Genomic DNA, 25,250 nt, shown 5'->3' on the forward strand with positions numbered 1-25,250 from the left:
GTATTGTGACAGACAGCTATCAGTATTTCACTAGTCTGTATCATCAGGGTTACTATTATGCTCGCTAATCATTTGAGAAATTAGGAATAAAGCTGTACTAATGGTTTCTGACAGTCTTTTGTTCCTTGGTGAAAGAGGCACCAATCAGTGTGTGATTTAAGGCAGATGTCTTTTTCCTTTCTGAATGTACATTTACCTTCATGCTTTAAGTAAATTTTTACTTAAAGAGTTTAAGAGTTAAGCTCAAAATGACAAAAATATTAAGCTAATGTTATGTAATGGTCTTAACAACAAATCACTAGTCAGGAAATCAGCAATAATTAAACAAATAGATAAAGTAACTTAGTATGGGATAGCTTTTCCCTTTGATTTCTTTAAATGTTTAAACCTTATGGGTAAAATTGTGGTTTAAACGTTTAAAGTAAATGAGCAGCAAAAGTAAATGAGTAAATGGTGGCACAGGAGGTCTCTGGAGTGCATTTGTTTAATTCTGGCTAATTTTCTGACTAATTATTAGTTGTTAAGACCATTAAAAGCGTAATATTTTTGCCATATTGGGCTTGGCCCATTTTTTTTTTTTTTTTTTGCTCACTTGCATGAGGATTTGTTAAGCTGGACATCAAATTTTACTTTCATTTTTTTAGATTTAAAAGATTTTCATTTTTTAAGTAATTGCACTTTTACTCGAGTAAAAGATTTCAACAAATTGGCCGCCTCTGATCTTTAAGGAGTGAGCCACTGTTGGAAGTGTGCAGTGAAATACTGCTGATATGTGATGGTGTGTTTCAAAACCTGCTCTGTGAACTTTTCTCTAAATAATGATTCTGCACTGCATTATTCTTACAGACCACATCATACTGGATACACCTCAATGAGTAGAACACAGTGTACACCCATATGTACAGAATACACTGAATTCTCCTTCCTGGACTAATTGTTACTCATGAAAGGAGCAAACTCATTAAGGCACATAAATTTTACTGATGACAGAGGAGCGGAAGAGTACTCTGCTTCTCTCATTAATCATTCTGTCAGTATATGCCTTAGTTAATTACAACATTGAAGAGCAAACAAGACTGTAACCATCGCAACATGACAAAGGCCAAGAAACATGACTCAACATCAACTGAAGTTATCTGAGGGCACAGTTATAATCCTGAGTTTCTAGGTGACCTGACAGCTGTCTGTTGTTACCCTTGTGTTTTCCTGCACTGAGCTGGGTATCTTTAATTAACACCTGAGTTCTCACTTCTCCAAGCAGCCATTTTGGAGCTTTGTGGTTGCCAGGTGCCAGAATAAGAGTGGAAACCAATTACTGCAGGTGTCTGGGCCTGTTATTCACTTCACTGCATTTAACAGTGAGGGGGATTGTGTGTGTGTGTGTGTGTGTGTGTGTGTGTGTGTGTGTGTGTGTGTGTGTGTGTGTGTGTCGGTAGCTGTTATATACCCTGAAGTAATTTGGTGTCGATTAGTCTCCATGTGTTGGCCTAAAGTTGTAAACCTCTGCATGGTGATTTTTGATGTACCTTCATTATCTTGTGTGTCTCAGCAAAAACAATATGTGCTAATCAATGCTTTTGTTTTCAATTCACATTGGCTGACTTTGTTCAGTTGGCTTAAGATGCAAAAGCCTGAATACCTTGTTGTCCTCTGAAAAAAAAGACAGTAATTTGTATGCAAAGGTTGCACAGGATGTTCACTGCAGACTCAGGCATTTATATTCAGATTCTCTGCTGTGTGCTATTTCTCTGTTTGTTTCAGTAAGACTGAAAGAGACATGGCTTCTTTTCTGCAGGTGACCCGACTGTTCAGAACAGTTCAATCGTTCGATTTGCTTTCAGTCTTTCACTGAATAAGAAAATGAATCAGAGAATGTTCGGTGAATGAAATGGTGAGGTAGAGCAGTGAGAGAGTAAGCAGAGAAATGCAGTAGGTACACCCATCTGCCATAACATTAAACCACTGACAGGTAAGGTGAATAATATTGATTATCTTGTTACAATGGCACCTGTCAAATGGTGGGATATATTAGGCAGGAAGTGAACATATAATTCTCAAAGGTGATGAAGCAGGAAAAATGGGCAAGCGCAAGAATTTGAGCAACTTTGACAAGGGCCAAATTGTGATAGATAGACGACTGGGTCAGAGCTGTTTTGGTGGCACAAGAGGGGTGTACACAGTATTAGGCAGGTGGTTATAATATTATGGCTGATTGGTGTATATATCTATTTGTCATTACCAATTATTACTCATTATATACACTGATGAGTAAAAGTACTGCTGCTCTAATAATAATAATTCACTTGAGTAAAAGTAGTGATAAAGAAAACTACTCAAGTAAGAGTATATATGTCATCTGATGAAAAACTGCCTTTGTCTACCATTGACACAATTAACCAAGTGAGCTATGCTGATGTGAATACCGCTACAATTATCAATATTAAGGTAAAAGTAAAGTTAGCTTGTCTGCTAAATTAGCCAAATGCTTTTTAGATTTGACAAGTAGCCTGCTCTGTTTGTTAGATAGCTAAGTACCTCATGTAAATACAGAGCTGTCTAGCAATGATGCCCCTTATCCTGTTATTATCCTGAGCTATAGGCTGTAGCAGTGCTTAGATATGTTTAACCCACACAGGCTATCATTACCGAACACTGAAGTAATATCTGAAGAGTAATACAGAGCTTTCATACTGTAAAACAAGTCAAAAGATCTGCCTAGCTAGTCTAGCTCACGCAGCTTACCTGTACATGTTTACATGGTTAGATGTTGAGCTGTTATATGCCAATGTCGCCATGCATTTGAAATAAACTTTTGAAGAACCTGAAGTGGAAATAAGTAAGCAAGGCTAAATCACATATATAATAATTACATGATTCCATGTGACTAAGATGTATAGCAGACACCAACTATTTACTGTAATGACTGTGAATAGCAGTACTCTTGTAGTACATCGTTTATTTTCTTGCACATCTATATTTTGAAAAGAATTGTATCGATTGTGCTACAGCCCAATTATTTTGCTGTTTTCAGTGAATGTCACTGCCAGGATTTCTATGACTTCTAATTTCTGTAATACTATGACTACAAAACCAAGGTGTCATAAACAGCATCTTCCTTCAGCAACTTATTTAAAGAAATACTCCACCACTCTAATTAATTTCAAGTAGCACTGCCCTTTAGATTTTAATCAATATACTACTGTGTAGTGTTGTCATAAAATACTTTCTTAAATGAGGATTGGCTGAAAATGTCCTTTTTAGTGCATATTGTGTGTGTGTGTGTGTGTGTGTGTGTGTGTGTGTGTGTGTGTGTGTGAGAGAGAGAGAGAGAGAGAGAGAGAGAGATTATGTGAGATTGTTTTTTGCTGATACAGCTTCCTTTGTGCATTGCAATTCTCTACAGTGTGATTTCCATTGATCCACAGTCAAAATGTAGAAAAGCAGAAGAGACTATACCTCAACCCCTCAAGATCCACCACATTTCACGCCACAAAGCTGTAACTTCTTTGCCCAAATGCTCGAGGTGGTGGAATGAACTTTCATAACTGCTAGATGTGCAAAAAATAAAACATGTCCCTTGCTGCCTTCATATAAAGTCTGAAGACCCACTGCTTCAAGAAAGAACATAAATTAACACTAATTATAGACCTAAACAAAACTAGTTTGTATTTAAGCACTGCAGACTTTTACCATTCTGTTCTAGCATAAGGATTTGTTTTCCAAGTAGACTTTTTGGAAAGCGCCTCTGTATTTCTATAAGTCTGGTTAAGAGTACATACTCTAAATGTAAATGTAGATGTTATTTTCTGGACTGATTTGATAGCTTTCTCACTGTGCACTTCCTTATAATATAGTTGCTGAGAGCCGAGTGCATCAACCTCCCAATTCCTTTATTCAAAGCAATTTCATTTTTTGAGTGATCTTTTCTGTCGCTGCTGCTGCAAAGCATTCCAACTGAAGTCAAAGAGTGAGCCCATGGCAACTGTAGCTAAGAGGAAGTCCTAAGATGGACAGTCATCTCAAAATCATAGACAGCAGAGCTAGGTTATTCAAAATCACATTACTCCGTGTAGACAGGAAGGATAGTGCTGCTGGTTAATGGATAAAAAGTGCGCAGAATGAAGACAGACGCACACAGAAAAGCCAATTGGGTTATTTTACTCATGATATAATTTATTTGTTTGTTTTAAACATAATATACCATAGTGCTGCTCAATTCTCCAGTCGGACAGAAAATTGAAGCAGAAGGTGGAAGGTGTTTGTTTTTTTTAAATAACAGCAGCTCGAACAAATGTGCCGGATCACAGGTTTATGTTTACGCACTATTTCTAAAATACTATCATTTCTGTATTAACAACTCAGTCACAGGGACTGTTTGCCTCGCACCGCCATAATTGGGGCTTTGATTCCTGCCTCTGCCCTGTGTGAGTGGAGTTAGCATGTTCTCCCAGTGCTTCGGGGTTTCCTCAGGGTACGCCGGTTTCCTCCCCAGTCAATAACATGCATTGTGTGTGTGAGTGCGTGTGTGCGATGGGTTGGCACCTCCTTGTGCCCTGTGTCTTCCCGTGACCCAGTGAAGCATAAGTGGTACAATGAATGGATGGATGGATTATTCGTTAGAAAGGTGTTCTTAAAGGGTTCACTCGATGTTTAACCGCTCTCTCTGTTGTAGGGTTCTACAAAGAACATTTAGGGATTTGCCAGAGGAACATGCCAAAGGGTTCTAGATTTAAACCTTTTTTCTAAGATTATTTACTCTACAAAAAGTCATCATATAGGTCCAGACAAAAACTACTTCATGTCTACTCCTTTCTTAAATTGGATTTGTGCACTGTCATGGAATAAAGCTTCAGTTCTCCCGGAGAGTTATCTCCTTCATCGACTGGTCTTGTTTTAGCTCCCTTGATCAATAAGACCTAAAAAGAAACTGTCCGTTCATGTTGCAGCAGCCAGTGCAGCTTGAGCAGCATTTATCTTTGTGCTGAAAAATGCTGAGCACACTACACAGGAGAAAGGTCCCATTTAGTCTCGTTTACACCGGTCCATTCGGAACCGAGAACTCGGAGCAAATTCATTTACAGCCTGAGACTTACAGTCTTTCTCCTCGGTCTTTCTTAAAGCTGAGTCTCACTCACTCATGCACAGATTCACTTTGTCTAGTCTGCCCGTAGGACTCTTTCTGTAGTGAGACGTTGATGTGTGAGCACTGCGACTTAAAGAATAGTGTAAGATACGCACGCACCAGTCTTTATCATTTTCAGTAGCTATCAAAATCCCTACGCGCCCAGTGCGCCGTCCAGCATCTGTAGAAACAGACTAAGAAACAGAAACATATCAAGACTAAAGACTGATATAGAATTATTTATTGGTGAAATTATTGTTTTGATGCGACGCTGTAAGTTTGGATGAGTTCCAGTTTCGAAAGGCTCTTAAAGAGGCGTGTCTAGACAGAGTGCAAGAACACACCCAATCACATAACACACACACACACACACACACACTGATTCTCTCTTTCTCTCTCTCTCTCTCTCTCTCTCTCACACACACACACACACGCGCGCGCGCAGCAGTTAGCTCAGTCAGCTCAGCACCGCAGCGCTTTGCTGCTTGCCTCCGTTTCAGACTTTACGCGCCGAGTGCACGCATTTAAAGTTGTATAAATGTGTTGTAGCCTATCGTTTGGAGCAGATTTGTAGAAAATGTAGCCGGAGCGAGAGCGCCTTTACTTGCCATTTTGTCCGACTTGTTTCTGGGACGCGCTGCAGAGCGCGATGGGAAAAGCTGTCCGCGGCTCGGTGTTGGCTCGCTGTACCGCCTGAGAGCGTTATGAACGGGGTGCGGGGAGAAGACGTGGATAGCGGCGGCGCGCAGGAGCGCTATGGCAGCGTGGCATATGACACGGCGCTCAGCACGCTGCTGGCCGTGGCTGTGTACGTGGTGGTGAAGGGGAGCGTGGACGGGCTGCGGCAGTGGCGGGCGCGCATCTCGCTGCTGGTGGTGGGCTCCGGGCCGGTGGGACTAACGGCGGCGCTGGTCGCTGTCCGCAGCGGTAAGGTCCTGAAGCTCACCGTGCTGGACGAGCGCACACGCAGCGCACTGCTCTGCCGGCCGCAGCAGATTGCGCTGGACCCCCGCAGCGTGCGCTTTCTGCTCAGTCTCGGCGTGGACTTCGACAACATGGAGGGCTGCTGGCACAATGAGCACTTCTTTACGCGGATCGGCGTGTTTCAGGAGTACCTGCTCAGCGTGCTGGAGCAAAAGAAGCAGAAAGTCGACGTGAGAGTCCACTTGGGCACGAAGGTCAGTGAGGTCGTGCACTCACAAAACAGATTATTCTTTGTCACATAGGTGGCGTGGTCAGATTTGAACACGAATATACAGAGCAGGTGTGCCAAAATAGAGGGACACCAAGGGCCAGGAGATACGGGGCGCAAGAGAACCCTCCTTAACAAACATTTCCAGGAAAATCCTCGGTAATTACTACACACACTGTACATCCCAGACAGCATTCAATTTGGAGTCCCTAGAAGAGCTAAAAATGCTAAAATGTAGTATTTATTCATTAATTCGTTCATCTTCAGTATCCGCTTCATCCTGGTAAGGGTCTAGGTAGATCTGCATCCACACCCACATTCACCCAATAATTTATTATAATTTTATTATGATTTAACCCTTGAAATAAGTCTTGTGACCCCAAGTATTGCCCCCAAAACCCCTCTGAGAGGTTAACTGGTCATAAACCATACAAACATTTTAATCCTATCCAACCAAGGTTGAGCTAAATCAGGGGTGTCCAATCTTATCCAGAAAGGGCTGGTGTGGGTGCAGGTTTTCATTTCAACCATACAGAAGCCACACCTGGGTCTATTGAAAGCCAAGATCAACTGATTAAATAGGTGCTCCTGTTTGGTTGCATTTACATTTATGGCATTTGGCAGACACCCTTATCCAGAGCGACTTACATTTATCTCCTTTATACAACTGAGCAGTTGAGGGTTAAGGGCCTTGCTTAAGGGCCAAGCAGTGGCAGCTTGGTGGTGCCGGGATTTTGAACTCATAACAATCTGATCAGAAGTCCAATGTCTTAACCACTACACCCACACCAGCCTTTTGCTGATAAGATTGAACACCCTTGATCTAAATCATTGTAGCACTGTAATTAGGGTATTTTAAGCAATTGTTTGCATATTAGGAACTGTGAAGCCGATCAATTCATGGCCACCACTTCCCACTGTTTCCTTTTCTCTTGCTTTTACTTCTTCTTTCCCTTTTTACTTCATAATAGACACAGTTCCTTTCTTTCGACATTTACATTTGACATGCACATTCATTCCACACACATTTTACATGTATAATACTAGTGACCTAGGCCTCTTTGGGGGGTTTATTATTATTATTTTTTAACCTTTTGACATGTTATACATTGAACATCTGAGGTTTTAGGAAAGACCTAACATTCGGACATTTAACATTTTGTGGACCAGTCCTTGGCATCCCCTTCAGTGCTCCAGGCCCTATGCAAGTCTTACCTGTCCTATAGCTACACATCTGAGTGAGATCTTGCCTCATTGTGCTGTTAGGCTCTCTACATTTTAATGTAATGCTGGAAAAAGAACTGTGGTGAAAGATGTGGTTTAACCCCCCCAAAAAAATCTAATCAACTTTGCTTCCCAAAATGCATGCAGGTCCCTGGTGAAACATACAAGATCACTGTACAATACCATAAAAAAGGAAAATAAAATAAGAAGCAAAAGGCAGTTGTCAAAAGGGCATGGTTATTTAGAGTGACAGATTAAGTAAAGGGCAGAGGCCAAGGCCACTCCTTTATGTAAACACTGAGTAAACTGTCAGTAGCCATTACTCAATCAGCACAATCAGTACCGATTTCACATACATAGATCAAGACAATGTCTTAATAAAGTATTGGTCTTTGGAATGAATTCACATGTACTGCTGCTGAAATCACATATAGTGTTGCACAGTTAATTCCAACTCAAGTGGTCCAATGCAGGTTTCTCGACTGTTTTTAATTTTCCTTTTTTTGAGTGATTACCTCTATGTATCGGCATTGCAGAATTTTTTATTATTATTATTTTACTTGGTTTAACTATGACAACCAGCTTTGTGTCATGGCACACAACCAATTTTGGTCTGTGATAAAAGTGGTAAGTGACTTCTGAACTGTAGTCAGTTACTGCTTTTGTCAGAGGAGAAACAACAACATCGCTAATTTGTAAAACACCCAACTGAACACTGTACTTCCATATTTGGATAAAATCTATTCATGCATACCAACTGTACACCTGCATCAACATGATAGATCAGGCTGTTCTTCAAATCTGGCACCCTGAGGTTCACTGTTCTGCAGAGTTTACCTCTAAGATCAAACTCACCATTTTTTACAGAAGAATGCAGTAATGGGGCACTTGACTATTTGAATAAGAGTTCAAGAATACTTATATCATAAATACAATGGACCATCAATTCGCAGATTATCATTTGCATATTTCCAGGTAAGAGACAAAGAAACAAACAATGCTATTTAGTGTCGAAAGCAACACTGAAAGAATTCAATTGATCACTTAGAATATATGCTTGCCCTTCAGTGTCATCAAAAAAATAGCCACAACATAATGAGTCCTGAAGTTCAGGATATATATAGTATTTAGTGGGTAATTTTGAATCTGGTGCTTTCAAACGATACCTTGTGTATGTGTGTAGGCAGAAGGATTTATTAGCAGTGAGCATTTCATTTCAGGTATGTCACTTATGCACTCTCACTAAAATGGTGGATGATAGTAAAGAGGTTTCAAGTTTGCATGTTGAATGGCATTGTTCTGTAATTTTACAGCTGAACATTTAGTGAAAAGTTGAACATTTATTGTTATGAATTAACAATGTTTTGCAACAATAACAATAATAAACATGACATCAGGAAATGGTAGTCAGAAATTGTGGTGCAAACAAGTGTCAATAGTGGAAGTGAACATTAGTCCAAATAAAAATTACTGAGTAAATACAGATAAATAAAATGGTATATAATATACATAGAAGGGCGCACGGTGGCTTAGTGATTAGCACGTTCCCCTCACCGTGGCCCTGTGTGTACGGAGTTTGCATGTTCTCCCCGTGCTGCGGGGGTTTCCTCCGGGTACTCCGATTTCCTCCCCCAGTCCAAAGACATGCATAGTAGGTTGATTGGCATGTCCAAAGTGTCCGTAGTGTATGAATGGGTGTGTGAGTGTGTATGTGAGTGTGCCCTGCGATGGATTGGCACCATGTCCAGGGTGTACCCCGCCTTGTGCCTGATGCTTCCTGGGATAGGCTCCAGATTCCCCGTGACCCTGAAAAGGATAGAGCGGTATAAAAGATGGATGGATGGATAATATACATACACACACATATATCTACTGTTGTGGCCAAGACCTAATGTTGTGGCGCTCATAGTTTGTAGGGGTCTGCGGGGTGACCTGATATGGTAGGACAAAGGCGATTGGTGAGGAAACTGGGGAAGCATCGTGCAATAATTGTTGTGTTTGGAGTTTGACCGAACAGAATCTCTTTAGTGCAGGTACCAAGCCATGAACAAAAACGTAAATGTCATCTTTCTTTTGCTCTCTTTGTTGCTCTCTGCGCTCCTCTTTCTCTCTTTTCATGATTTTGAATCTGCTTTCACTTGCATCATTTTGGTCTTCATCAGTGTCTTCATCAAATGTTGTTGTAGATACTGCAAAGATACATTCAGCATCAGAAACAATCATTCACAGTGTGGGCCATGCCACAATTCATGACCATCTTAAACTAATGCTCCTGAGGTCAATGTTTGAAAAAATAGTTTAGATTCACAGTAATTTTAATGTACAATACATCTGGCAATGCAAATTCAGCAGAGGCTACCTATCCACAGAATAGCACAAACTAATATAATGAACTATAGGCATGATCCCGGTGTACAGGGAACATTCTATGATATCATGTTAATCACTGTGTAATGTCAATGCAATACATATTGTATAGCTCACACAGCTATGTGTTGTAGTGTTCTAATGTTAATACCTTCGAAATTCAGTTGATGCTGCGAGGAACTCCATCACCTTTATATACTTCCACTGCTTCTTGTATATAGCAGCCTGTCCACTCCGGAAATCATCCTCCTGTTCACTCACATTGAATCCTATTTGGTCGGCAATTCCTTGCCACAACAACTCCCTCTTATCAACATTCTTGTAGTCGCTGTGGCATTTACCATAAAGCTATCGAGGTTCAGATACCAAAGACACCAGCAGCTCAACGTTTAACTTACTACTTGCTTGCATCTTCTTCTTCGGTTTCTTTTTTGTCTCGTTTTCGGCTTCTTCTTCTTAGTTGGCAAGACAACTTTGTACTTGAGCACCACTAAGTCATGTTTTTTATGTAACTTCAGCTGCAAGTGAACAAAAGTGCGAATCTTATTGGTCGGTCAATTTTTGATGTGCTGCGTCAAAAAAAACCCCTTGACGTTAAAAAAAATTTGACGCTTGACGCCACGTGTTTTATGCATGGGTGTGAACACTCCCATTGACATCCATTGATTTAGACATAGTACGTTAAATGGACCTTTACAGTTGGACTTAAGTTCTACGTCAAAGGAACACGAATGTAAATGGTCTGCACTTATATAGTGCTTTACACTGGTTCTCATTCACCCATTCACACACACACACACACTAATGGTAGCAGAGCTGCCGTGCAAGGCGCTAACTTGCCATCAGGAGCAAATTGGGGTTCAGTGTCTTGCATAAGGACACTTCAACATGTGGAATCATGTGGGCCAGGAATCGAACCGCCAACCCTACGATTAGTGGACAACCCACTCTACAACGTGAGACACAGCCACATGATTATAAATGATGACGTACCTTGTAATGTGCTCTAGAGATTGTTCTTGTTCCAAGGAGCCTATCCTGAGCTTGAACAGCTGTATAAGCAAAATGTGTTGTGTGCCATGACACATATATGGCCATTGTAGTTACACCAAGTAAAAAACAAGCAAAGAAAAAAGGTGATGTTTTTGCAGTACTAACGCATAGAGGTTATCAGTCAAAAAATTAATCAATAAAAATGAAAAAAGTCAAGCAACCAACTTTGCAGTTATTGGACCACTTAGGATGGAATGACCCACAAACTAATCATATCAGACATCTGTCACAAGTCAATCTTGTACAGGTTTTACAGCAGTTATCACATAATCACCTAATTGTACTTATTTGATCTGATCAGCATTAACTATTAGCTTCCACAATCCTGGTTCTATAGAAATATTACATGTAATCGGTGAACATAGCATTTCTCCTCACTTAGTGTCTCCATAAAATGAAATTACTTCACCACCATATTTTAATCATTCTCAAAGGCTATGGTCTATGAATTAGAATACATGTTGACAAATGACAAGATTTAATACGTCAGCACAGAATACTGCTTTCTTTGTAACAGTTTTTGCTGCAATATGTTATTTATTGTCTTTAATTGCTTTTATGTATTTAAGTTTTTATTTGTCTTCACTTTTAATTAGCTTACATGTTCATTACTGATAAATTTGGTGGTGGTGTTTGTATTATTACACTACTCTTCTCTAGGGCCGGACTGGGACAGGCCGGGAGTCTCACACTCATCCAGGCCACCCCATACACCCACAACAAATTTTGAAACCACTGACAACCCTGTTTTTGCTTTCCTAAATTCAATTTATTAAACACAGTATGGTCATCCCATAAAAACATAAACAAGAAACCTAGAGGTAGTGAAGCAGTCCTAATTCATACCAGCTTACATGGGTATGCCAAGCATTTATCAAACACCAGAAGTGCAAAGCTGCCAGTAACTCTCTAGTTTTCACTCAAAAAAGTGCATTCAGTGCAGAATAGAGGTAAACAAAAGACACTTTTTTTTGTTTTTGTTTTTTGCCATTTTTCATGTATGCTATGAACAGAACTGTCTCCACATTGTTAGAAAATGAAAACTGTTTACCCTCACTGTAATTTGAAGCACAGAATCTATATTTCTTTAGTTAAAAGTAATGTATCACATTAGGGCAGTGTTTTTTTTTTAGACTTAAAAATGCTTAAAATACCTAAGGTTTAACCATACTATATTTCATACACATAGATGAACGCATATTTCATTTCTCTTAATTTACCGCTACCTGTCATCTCAGCTTGATCCTGAAGTGTGACCACTGCACATAGCTAGTGCCAGGTTGACTCTCTCCACCTTATTGTCAAAAATAGGATAATTTTTTTTTTCAACCTCACATATAGGCAGACATAAATTTCTAAATTACCAAAATATCTGTTAGCGCAATACTAACTACATCATGACAATATCTATTTAGAAAAATCCTAATATTGAACATGATAGTACCTTTTATGACTCATTGCTTGGAAAAGTGTTTGTTGTTGTTGTTGCTTGCCTTAGCTGTATGTGTAATTTCAACATTTAAAATAATTCATTTGGATATTTGTCTGCTAACTTACGTAGTATTATAAGTACACGAAAGGTAATGCTGTCCTTTAGCATATTCTGAGGGATGATAGTAATAGTGCTAACGTTTGCTAGTAGTGAAACTCTGGTTAATACTTCTTTAGCTAAGTTAGCGAACACAAAGCTACAGTATTTACAGATGAGACTGATGTGCACTTGAAGCCATGAACTGATCGGTAATTTTGTTACATTTTTGCTGCCTCTTTTTAGAGGAGGGCTTTCTTTTTGCATGCCCTTTCCCTTTCTGCTCCACCTGGCCACTTCCTCTTCATCCTCACTCTGTGTGATGACCGTTCGCCGAAGCTGAGGAGAATGGTAGCGTTGCAAGTCAAAACTAACAGGTTCATGATTTATTATTCATTTATTATCAAATGTCGAAGTCGGAAAGGATCACTTGAGTACATAGGACACGCAATCATCAATATAAAATAATACATTTATTATTAATTATTCAATATGAAAGAAAAAAACACAGCAGGGCAGCGGGCCAAATCAGTTGTCAGGCCACCGGGAATTCTCCAGGTGCTCCTGATGGCCAGTCTGGGCCTGCTCTTATCCTTTTTAGAGATTTGTTATACAAGATGTTATGTAATGTGAGCCTGCCTTTCATCACCCGACAGGAATGTGAACAAAGTCCCGATCCTGACCTGTAATTATATTTTATTGCGGCACACGGCTGTAGCATGTTATTATCATCTATTCTGAGTGTGTTGACGGAATGATTGTGGAATAAAACAATCAAGGAGCAGAAAACAGTGGAATTAAGTTTTGATATTTGTGTTCACTTTGTTTCAGAATGTGATACTTTCACCAACTTCATTCATTTTGTTATAAAAATATTGAAAATTGCTATAGTAGTTATTTTGCTAGATTAATGCAAAAATAACTTTAGCTTAACTACTGTTCTATTTCACTTTTCCTTACTGTCTGGGATGGTCAGAATCACCTGGATACCGTCTTATGCGTGTGCACATGTATGCTGAAACCTTCAGGAAAATCTCAAAGTGACATATGATGCAGAATTAGTAATAAATACCACTGTCACATAGCCATCTTTCTCTTTCTTCTTCGTGCCTTGTACACATGTAAGACCACATGCACACCATATGGATCTATCCTGCCCATTTTAACGTGATTAAATAATTAAAAAAATAACTGTAGGCTAGAACAAAAACAAGCTAATTAACAAGCAATAAGTGAACTCAGAATCCAGGTGGCTATAGGCTTGCCATCCTTGCAGTGCATGCTATTTATTAGCCTACATTTTAACACAATACCTCTAATATGTCTAGACATTGCAGCTCCTGTATGTCATGATAATAAACTGATAATTGTTCTGTTTTATTATCACCTGTTTGTTAGTATGTATATTTTCTTTTGCCATTTAATCCATGTCTAAAGGAGACATGTATGCAGCAGTAGTGAAATTTAAACAGAGTAACCTGTTGATCCACTGATTACAGGAGGAATTTTCATTTATTTATTTGAACTATTTGAACAAATAAAATCCTGTAAACCTCGAGAGAGTGTGGAATGCAATTTGGAGACTTGGAGACAGATATTAAGTAGGAGATGAAACAATGTTCTGCAAGCTAATATTTGACCAGATGGTCAAAAATGACAAACAGGCTAGTAAAAACTGGATAAGCAGTGTCTGATAGTGTTACTCATTTCTGAAGAAGGGAACTTAAATAGGCATTCTAACTATCTACATTTCATTAGCTACTATTAGAGTCAACTAACCGACAGGTGATATAAAGTGCGGAAGGCAGGTAGTAAAGTAGTCAGGGGCCCAAGCTTGGCCTGGGGGAACAAACACTGTCCAGGTCAGGGGGCCAAAAAGTCCTACTGTCCCCCTAAGCCAATGCAAATTAAGAATTGACCTTGACCTTTTTATGAAAACAGTGTTATTCCTAACAGTGACCTGCTGAAAAAAAAAGGCATAGATAGAAATACAAGCATAGGTATGAAGTGAATGATTAGGTCATCGTTATGTCACACTCAACAGGATACATAGAACACAAGCTAATGAATGCAAAGTCACAGAATCTAAAATAAATATGGAAATGTTATTGGTGTGTGGGTCTGAATTTGTAACCAGTGATCGGTCAGTTAGGTCCTAAATGGAGCAAGATAAACAAATGCATAAAAAAAGATAACCATTAAGCACAGATATCCACATTCTGTGATTGCTCTTTCTTTTTTTAGTTTTCTTTTTTAAATCAATGAACTGAAAGTAGAGGTTCATTGGTTCTAAAAAGAAAACTTAAAAGAAAGAGAAACCACAGAATGTTAACTTTCCCAATAGCTCAGATTAAAAGCTAAAATGGGCCAAAGAATCCTCAACATGTGGCCACTGCTGGTCAGTGATTTGAAGCTTGTTAAAGAGCTGGACGCGTTTGCAAGGTATAATGGGTGTGTAATGTGTGTAGTATGGATAAAGTGGGTGTGTAATGTGTGCAGTATGGATTAAATGGGTGTGTAATGTATGCTCTTTATTTTGCATGCGTTGGGTTGTGGGGTGGGGAGGTCATGGCTCCTTGCATTGGTTCTTACATGTCGGGTTGGACAGGTGGGTCCTGATTAAGTTCCTGCCTAGTGGATTTATTAACCCATCCCTGGTTCTAGCTATGCCCCGTCCCCTGAGTGACCATATTCTGCTCATCCCCATAAGGCCCCTAATTCAGCTGGGGAAAACGTACCGCATGGTGTCTGACAAATTAGATCCAACTTAGATCCACAAGAGATGAAAGATTAACATGGCTTTGATGCTTCTTGGCATATTTCTTTAAAGAAGTAATAATCAGATCAGCATGACTCTCAGAGCATTTCATGGGATCAGGATAAGTTCAGATGAAATAGTGCTTTGTGCTCTTTTTGTGTTTCTGGATGCTTGCCCACCTTCAAGGTGATAATTGGCTTTCCCGCTGTGATGAATAAGAACAAGTAATAAAGCTGGATGACTGAGAGAGGAGATAAATGAGGTTAGAAGAGAGAAAGTGAAAGGATTTTTTTTCAATGCGGATTTGGCGATCGGGACAGAGTGATTGGCAAATTCCTGGCAGAATAGTCAGCTTGTCAAGTTGAGTTTTCCAAAATTACCAAAGGAGATGATTACAAAACTGGATTACAATGCTTCAGTAAACAAGTTTAGGTTGCGTTGCATCTTAGAGCACGGATATGACTAAAGTTAGGATCAGACTATACACTATGCAGTAACACTCCAGTGACATTTTGTTTTGTAATATTTTCAGCATTCACAATATTGGATGTTCTGTATGTTGTCTTATAAGTATTCAATTGTTAAAACGCAGAGCTGTTAATATACTTATACATTGCTTTTGGATATTCTGTACTATTTTGGGGACGTACTTCAGAGCTATCAATTGAAAACAGTGTTGTGCCAGGAGCAAGATTACACAAGATCAATGAAGACTTGAGCCTTGAGCATCACATATGTTTGAGATGCAGAGAAATAACATGCTTTAAGAGAAATTTTGCAGATATAAAACACAGGAGTAGCGAATGCTTAAAACATTCCACAGTGAGCTCTGGAAATTGCTCCTTGCTTGCTCTTGCAAGAGGAACACCTGATGAATACTAGAGGCCGGCCGTATTACTGGTTTCATGTATGTGGTTATATAGAGAGTTCGTTCATAGCATACATGGCTATTGAGTCAACTGTAATGTCTTATTCACTTTAAAATAACAGAATAAAATCATTAGCAGCACACTAAGCAGCAGCTAGCATGTAGCTGGTTCAGACGGCCGTTATGTACAGATTGTACAGGTGATTGTATTTAGTAAAGGCTGGGTAACAGTGCTGACGCAGGAACAAGGCAAGCAAGAGCAATAAAGCCTTTTAATAGATTCACTGTTCCCCTTTGGTCTTTATACCAGCTTTTTTCTCTCTCCTAATCTCTCTATCTCACTCTCTGTGTGATTGTGTTGGTTTCAGATCAGAGCTGTGATTCAGAGATGACCTGCTGCTTTCCTCTCCTCCATCTTGTTCTTTTGTAAGGGCCAGTTGCTTTCACCGCCTGCTGTAGGAGTGCTTGTTTCGGTCTGGAAATGAAAAAGCTTTTATTTTTAGTCATGACAGACTTTTGTTTGGGTTTCCTTGGCCTCTTTTTCCTTTTTCATGCAAACATCTCTTAATGCCAAGGTCACAGTTTATTAAACATAAAGCTGTTGGTTTATTGATAAGCAGCTGAAGTGTTTGCATTTTGTCTGTCTGCTTTGCATATTCAGCCTTATCTGGGGTTTTATCTGGCCCCCACTGATGTGCTGAGGATCTCACATCCAACAAAACAAATTAGAGTTCAGTCTGATTCAATTTTATGGCATTTGGGGTGACAGGATGTCAATCTGGTTCAGTGAGAGAGATGTTCTACAGTGCAGAGAAAAGATCAGCTGCAAAATCGTACTCAATTAACAGTGGAGTTAGCTCTTCAGAATGCATAAGTGAAGGTTAAAACATGTCCACACCCTTTTGTAGTCAAGTAATTAAAAGTAAATCAATGATTTTAACTACTTTGCTAATTTGCAACTATTCATGTGAGTCAGTCTGAAAAAAACAAAAACAAACAAAGTTTGAGGTTTAGGGATGGGATTAGCATTTGTACTTTTTCTTACAATGTCATTTGTATGAAGTGAACAAGGTTTAACCATGTCAACATATTTTCAAAGCAACAAAGTAACATAATGTCCAAACAGCAAGCCAGACTATTAGGCATTCTTTGTGCAATGGTTGGTTTGGTTGCGGCATCTGTACAAATTTGATATGTATTTGTTTGTATGGTTTTAACTTAATATTGTTCATAACAAAGTTCAAGTGCACAGAAATCTGATGGACTTAATTGGCAACTTAGCAAAAGAAAAATATTTGAGCCTGATCTATGAAATATGTAATGGGTACTTGTTACAGTGTTAATGAAATTAGGGGGAGTACAAAAGTACAAGTATTAATTATACTAAGTAAATTACATCAAAGTAGAAATGCTTATGCAATTTCCTTCACTGAATAGAATTATTTGCATAGGATTATCATTCAGGCCAATTTAAATCTGTTGTACACAAACTTCCCATGAACTACTTGGTTATTTTTTATTTATTTACTTATTTATTCCATCAAATTAGGGGCATCGCTTAGTGGTTATCACATTCGCCTTGCACCTCCAGGGCTGGGGATTTGATTCCTGTCTCTGTGTGTGGAGTTTGCATGTTTTCCTCGTGGTTTCCTCACGTGGTTGTAGGCTGATTGGCATTTCCAAATTGTCCATGTGTGAGTGTTTGTGAGATTGTGCCCTGCGATGGGTTGGCACCTTGTCCAGGGTGTCCCCTGCCTTGTGCTGTCAGCCCCCTGGTATAGGCTCCAGGCTCCCTGTGACCCTGTGTAGGATAAGTGTACATGCATGGATTTCATCAAACTAAGAAATTCTTACTTACAGTGTTGATATGATAGGTGGAGAGGAGTAGCTCAGCCATATAACCGGTTGAAACACCAAATGCTTCATTGTTCTGAAATGCTTATAAAGCACTTAAAAAGGCTTCTTATACAGCAGCTTGAGCACTAACAATCCCTCAGCAGGCGCACACACATCAAACTCCACTAAAACACTAAAATGAACACATCATTTCAGGGTATTTAAATTCTCTCTCTCTCTCTCTCTCTCTCTCTCTCTCTCTCTCTCTCTCTCTCTCTCTAGTTCACAGATGAATATCTGAGGAAGATCCCCAGTGGCGAATGGCCCCGGGTTATTGTAGTGGCTGACGGCTCTTGCGGTGACTCCTGCTCCGTATTGGGAATCAGTTCGGAGTACATCGTAGAGTCCTGTCATGCCTACGGAGCTAATGCCACGATAGAGAGACTGGACCAGAGACAGGTCAGTTTTAAAGATGCTTAAGTCATTAATGACGGATGCACGGTAAAGATACACTGGTATGGGAAATATAAATGTGACCGATAGAGCCTGGCTTTTCAACAGAGACCACAGTGATTTTTTTATTTGTTTTATTTATCTATTTATTTATTTATTTATTATATTTTTCATTATATATTTTTTATTTTTTATTACCAATTTTACTAACAAAAACAATAATAATTTAGACAAAGTATTTTCATGTAGCCTATAATAATAACTGATTAGTTGTTTGTTTCAAGCTAATGTTTTTTTCACAAAGTTCCTCCTCTTATATCAGTTTAACATTAGTGCATTATTATCATTGTTTTAGCTTTGCAGCTGTTCTCTGGCTCTGCTGGTTCATTTGTTTAAATATGGATACTGTGCCGGAGCTTGTGCTTATCTCGCCATGTATCTGCATTCTACTAGGATTGTAACAAATGTGTATATTAAAAGTATATTACCAATGAAATTTCCAGATCAAAGCTTTTACTGAGACATTATTATACATAATGAATAACAATGGTCCATCAAAGGGAACAAGCTGATATGAGGTGAATAAACATAAGATATACAATATTGTAGATGCCATTTCCTGTAGTTTGTTTATTAATTCCTGAAATCTTAGCAATCGCTCTGCATTTCCAGCAGAGCCACAGAGACAACAGACCAACAACACATTTGATATCCTTCTATTTATAACATCAAATCAGTCTGGTATTACTGGTGGCACTGGATCATCGTGCTCTTTGGGTCTTGAATATTAGATGCCCAAATGCTTTTAGCCAGAAAAAAATAGCACAGTCTCCAGCTGCTCCAGTGACAAATAGGAAGAAGACAAGTTCAAGGAAAGGTCTGCACTGGCCTTCCCACACAACTATACACACTGAATCTCTGGGAATTGGCTGGAGCATGTCTTTTCAGGCTATTGAAGGTCACAGTCTCCATATTATATGTTTGAACAGTGAGCAACACTGCATTTGATTTGACAAGAGATTGATTTGTGTGTGTGTGTGTGTGTGTGTGTGTGTGTGTGTGTGTGTGTGTGTGTGTGTGTGTGCACGCACATGAAGGGAGATCAGAGTTATCTGAGGCCAGAGACTCATAAAATCTCTAATTTCCTATTCTTCATTCCAGCTGAAATCAAGATCATTTCCTTATGTGACCTCACTGGGTCATACTGTGTTGTGATTCTGGAATTAGTAATTGCTCAAGTGGATTCTGCCTTAAATAGAAAATGTGATCCAGCAATCAAATTTCCATGCCTTATTGCATCAGTGTAAACCAAGACCAATTAAGGTGTGATTAAGTTAGGAAAGAGCATCGGTCCCTTGTTTAGACTACCCACAGCCTCTGCTAGAAATAGAACAGACAAAACCTGACCTTTCATTCATAATTAAAAAAAACATTCTGTGCTATTTCCCTTTCCAGATGAATGGATTCTGGTGAATAAATGTATAAAGCCATTTGTGATTTGATTTGAATTGGACTTATGGTACACTGGCATGAACTGTGTGGAGAACCAAGTACAACGGAAAATGACTCACCATCTCTGTTGTTCTGAATTCACAAAATGCATGTCAAGGAAGGACAAGACATATTTATTAATTTATTAATAGTTGTATTAGTTCTGCTGGTAGGTAAGTTGTACATTTTTATGTGCTGTAATCATAAATAGTACTGTATACTTTGTCTCTCCTCTATAGGTCCCCACACCAGAGATCAGGGCTCACAGCCTGTACTTTGACCTGTCAGCATACGGCATTGATGCTGTTAAAGAACCTCGCAACTCCTCTCAAACCTCAGCCAAGCCTGGTTTTCACCTGAAGATCTACGGAACATTTCGAAACCGATACATGGCGCTCGCCTGCACGTCTACAGACTCGAAAATGCTGCGTTTCCTGCGTCACACGGCAAACTCCTCAGTAATAAGCCTATGAATAACACCATGCATCAGTTTCACAGTCTTTTAAATCATCTTTTACATGCTACAGGGGTTCAGTTCTGTTTTCCAATGGTTCATTATCATGATAACAAAATCACAACTTCAGCTGGAAAAATCCATACTGAAACTAAGGAGCGCTATATCAGCTGGGGGTGGTGTACATTTCCAGACTAGAAATATGCTAACAGCAACTAGTGAGAAACTAGTGAGATCCATTACACATCAATATTATAATCACACTTATTCTAGCTCTAATATTTAGCTCTTTAGCTACTGTATATTTGGATGGTATTAGTGTTACATGGTGACCAGGAGAATTCAGGAGAGAGGGGCTACTCTCTGGGATTTTATTTCTGTCTTGATGGATTGGCAGTGCAAAGAACTCAACAGTCTGATCATTCTGGTCCAATCTGCATGCATCCAGAGTAAATACTGCTGGAAAAATTGGTGAAAAATGGTGGCTTAGTGGTTAGCACATTTGCCTTGCACCTCCAGGGTTGGGGGTTCGATTCCTATCTCCACCCTGCAGTTCTCTCCATGCTTTGGGGGCTCCTACAGGCACTCCTTTTTCCACCCCCAGGCTGTAGGCTAATTGGCATATCCAAATTGTCTGTAGTGGGTGTGTTTGATTGTGCTCTGCGATGGGTTAGAACCCCATCTCGGGTATCCACCACCCTGTACCCTGAGTCCCGAGTCTAGGCTCCCCGCAACCGTGTGTATGATAAGTGGTAAAGAAAAATTGATGGATCATATAATTTTGTCTCCATATAGCCTATGTAGAAGCAGCTAAAAGAAAAAAAAAGAAAGTGAATACAAATAAAGAGTGATTTTGCAGGCTGATTGGTCATGATAATTACAAGTCTTATTTTATATTTTTATATGTAGTAGTCTTGTGTTAATAAATTCCTGATCTAATACTGTAATGTAATTAAACCATGTCAGACACAAAATCTTAGGTTTAGAGGAACAGAAGGCTGCTAGAAAAAGATAATGGATAATATTCCATCCATCCATCCATTTTCTATACCGCTTATCCTACTGGGTCATGGGGAACCTGGAGCCCATCCCAGGGCCTATAACCAGTGCCATCAGGCACAAGGCGGGGTACATTTTGGTACATTTACAATGTAAATGTACCAAAATGACTTACAAATGAGATTTATCCAGGGGTATACCGATCTATGGTGTCAGTCCACTGCAGGGCACAATCACATACACATTTACACACCCATTCATACATTACGGACACTTTGGACATGCCAATTAGCATACCATTCATGTCTTGGGACTGGAGGAGGAAACCGGAGTACTCTGCAGTACTCTGCACACACAGGGCATAGGCAGGAATCGAACCCCCAACCCTAGAGGTGTGAGGTGAACGTGCTAAGCCACCATGCGCCCGGATAATATGCCAATATTCCTGAATATAACCCTGAGAAACTGTTACAGTCTGAGTGGGTCTTTATAAATTATATTATTATTAGCCTCATTTGCCAAATGTCAAATTTCCCTGTGCTCTCTAATGTACAGTAGGGATTTCCTTGTATTCAATAAACAAATCTCTGCTGTTCTCTCACACATGTTCACCTGATCCCTCAAAAAAAGCACTGAAAAAAAAATAATCACACCAAAGTAGATAGAAGTGCAATGACTCCAGTTGTGCAACTCTTTGGTTGCAGTTATTTTGATATTAACCTGCTACTTTTCTGTCTACTTGAAATGTAGGTTGCAAACTGCACAAGTTAGTATCTCTACAAGTACTCTACAGAAATGTGAATTTAAAGTGCAGCTCAGTTACTTTCTTTGGGGGTGAGTCAGTGGATGACAAGATGCAAGAACATTCCATCCTGCTGAGACTACTCTCAGGTCCATAGGATATGGTAAATGGATGGAGTGTGTGTGGCTACAGAAAGAAGAAGAAGAGAAGGGTACAAAAGAAAGCAAGGTCAGGGCTGTTTCACTCTAAAGAGCTTAAGATAAAATGGTGAAAGTGCGGCACAAACTGAGGAGGAAAGAGAGTGAGACAGTGTGAGGAGGTATATTAAGACAGTGGCGTCACAGTGCGCACCAACAGTGTGACAGAGCACGTCATTGACAGAAACACATGCTGTTACCTGGTTACAGCAAGGGAGAATTAGTGAGTGTGTGTGTGTGTGTGTGTGTGTGTGTGTGTGTGTGTGTGTGTGTGTGTGTGTGTGTGTGTGTGTGTGTGTGCGTGTGTGTGCGTGTGTGTGTGAGATGGGTGCAGAGGATAGGAGAGACGTTACCAAGACACCACAGAAGGATGACGGGGCAATGATGTGAGGCAGTGTCATTAACTCATGTCTTTATGTTGGCTCATTTGAACATGTAGGATTTATTTTGTTTTATATCTCAGTAAACACAATCTAAGTTTTATTTTTTTTTCTCTAAATGTCCATATTTTACATGTGTATGCTTTCTACTGAACACTGGTGTCATTAGATTCCCTGAAGCCTGGAGGTTTTTGTTTGCAAGACATACATTCACACACCTCTTAAATGATTTTTCTCTCCAACCCTTTAATCTCAGATAATGAAGAACATCTTTCACCAATCCTTTAACGCATATAAGACAGATATTGAGCCACGGGTGAGTGAGCTGACTCTGCACCGCATGCAGTGCAGCCGCAGGCTTTTCGAGATCATGCTGTCTCACCGGCGCATCAGTGCAGCCTACATTGAGGGCGACAATGTGGCCGTCACTGTGGAGGGGGAGGCAGCCCGCATGCTAAACTTTGATACCGGTAAGTTTGTTTTCATCTGTCCACTGTTTGACTCTGACTCAGGTAAACTTCTAACTGTAAGATATACTTCTAACTGCCAGATACACTTCTACTGTCAAGAGTACTGCTAACTTTCAGATGTGTTAACTGGCAGATTTACTTCTACCTGTCAGATATACAATATGGCCAAAAGTTTGTGGACACACACCCTAATTCAGAATGATGTGAATAATAAAAAACATCGAGTGAGCGACAGTTCTGTAGGTTGAAAAGCCTTGTTGATAAGAAAGATCAGAGGAAAAGGGCCGTATTGTTTCAAGCTGCCAGGAAGGATATAGTAACTCATATAATCACTCTTTACAACCGCAGTGACCAGAAAAACATCTCAGCATGCACAAAACACCAAACCTTGAAGTGGCTGGGTTACAACAGCAATCTTCAACTGTCTAGTTTGGCTGACTGCCAGATATACTTTCAGATGTAGTACTAAATGTCAAATACACTGTCAGATGTACTACTGTCAGATATGAATACTGTCACATATACTGCTAACTTTGAGATATAGAGTAATACTGTCAGTTATATTAACTGTCAGATATACTGCCACATACATACAGTATAGAAGAATATCAAAAATATATATAATGCTAGCACTTTGCATTATAGGGTTTATTTTAGTTAACAAACGCAGTTAGGATTTAAGTTGCTAGATGTGTTCAGTATCATGTCCAGTATAGTATAGTGGATGATCCCAAGTGAGAAAGCTGTGTAATACTGATGATCATTTTAGAATCAAATGAATATCCAGCCTGTTATCTGGAAAGCTCTGGTGAAATCTTGATGTAGATACTTTGAGGAGCAATGACCTTGCGTACATAATCACATCATTTAGCATTTAGCAGTCATCTACTTCATCTTCATTTATTAACTAATTTTTCCTCCCTAAAATATATTATTATATTATTTAAATTTAGAGCATACAAGTGTATTGTTAATAAAACAATGAATAAATTAATAAAATGTGACATGATTTTCAACTTACGGACAGCACTGTGAGTATTTTATTATGCTTTGAATTGTCTTATGTGAGGACAGTTCCTATAACTGATGTTATTTTCTGAAAGGTTGCGGTGTGAACCTCGGCATGAGGGGCTTGGAGTCTTTGGGACTGTTTATCTACAGAACTGCCACTGCTCAGGATCAGAATGATGTGTTCGAAGCCCTTTCGGCCAAAATCCAGCACTCCAAACACGTGGCTGAGACCTTCAGACAAACTGGTTTATCTGTAGCTATGTTTGAATGAACGGATGTGCGAGAGTTAGACGATGGGGAAACGCTGTTGTCTCTAAAGTATAATAAATGTCCTGGTTAAAGTGAAGTGTATTGTCATGCTTTCATCATATTAAGAATGTCAACTGATGTAAGTGGTCAGAGGAACCAGGGTTTGTGGATAAGCTTTAGCTCTGTGAAGCGTGAAAAGAAATTTCCTTGCAATCAGTGACGTGTGTTGTATGGAACAGAAAAACATCTGTAGTGTTAAAGTGGAGGATAATGTGATCTAAAACTTACATTTAAACTTACGATTACGTTCACACACAGTACCACTTTTTCTCAAATTGACTATGAAAGTGTTCATTCTTTTTTTTTTTTTTTTTTAAATCAACATGCTGTTGATTGCACTAATGCTTGCAATTTCATAGTTTGAGATTTTACATTTTATCAGCTGCAGCTGGCAGGGTGTTTTCAGATCTACACTATTTCAGCACTGCTTTATGCTTTCTAACATGACTTTGAGCATTCACATGAATTAGATCATTAATCAAATTTAGTAATGTAAATTTTGTTGGCTTGATACTGTACAGAAGTGCCTGGTGGATAGTCAATAAACCACAAATGCATACATTTCCATTCCCTGGGATATTATGTATGTATAAATGGGGTTGTCCTCAGTTTTGTAATGTTTGTTAATAAAAGGAAATGTGCATCTTTTTCCATGGGTACAGTGTCATTGGTTGGAGATGGTGATTGGAGAAAACTGGAGATTAAAATTATGTTAGCAGTAAGCAGTAACATTTAAAGAGATGTGATTTTTGGAAAACACTTAAAAGGTGCATTAGCTCAAATTTGTGAAAAAAAT

General features: G+C 39.3%; 1 protein-coding gene across 1 annotated transcript; it reads left to right on the top strand.

Annotated features, from left to right (window-relative positions):
• The first annotated feature begins 5,522 nt into the window (after nt 1–5,522).
• si:dkey-234i14.6 (uncharacterized) lies at nt 5,523–25,103 on the top strand. Its single transcript, XM_017474679.3, has 5 exons — nt 5,523–6,300; nt 18,231–18,407; nt 20,132–20,350; nt 22,921–23,134; nt 24,238–25,103. Exons 1-5 carry the CDS (start codon nt 5,827–5,829, stop codon nt 24,414–24,416), a joined length of 1,263 nt encoding a protein of 420 aa, XP_017330168.1. The 5' UTR covers nt 5,523–5,826; the 3' UTR covers nt 24,417–25,103.
• Nucleotides 25,104–25,250: the final 147 nt, after the last annotated feature.

The sequence above is a fragment of the Ictalurus punctatus genome, chromosome 8 (genome assembly GCF_001660625.3).
Source record: "Ictalurus punctatus breed USDA103 chromosome 8, Coco_2.0, whole genome shotgun sequence".
Taxonomy (NCBI): domain Eukaryota; kingdom Metazoa; phylum Chordata; class Actinopteri; order Siluriformes; family Ictaluridae; genus Ictalurus; species Ictalurus punctatus.

Bases quoted from the DNA above. Each gene is read 5' to 3' on its own strand.
- si:dkey-234i14.6 (XM_017474679.3), top strand. From the start codon at position 5,827: ATGAACGGGGTGCGGGGAGAAGACGTGGATAGCGGCGGCGCGCAGGAG. The intron at 6,301-18,230 runs GTCAGTGAGGTC...CTCTCTCTCTAG, and splicing joins GAGTCCACTTGGGCACGAAG to TTCACAGATGAATATCTGAG. The intron at 18,408-20,131 runs GTCAGTTTTAAA...TCTCCTCTATAG, and splicing joins AGAGACTGGACCAGAGACAG to GTCCCCACACCAGAGATCAG.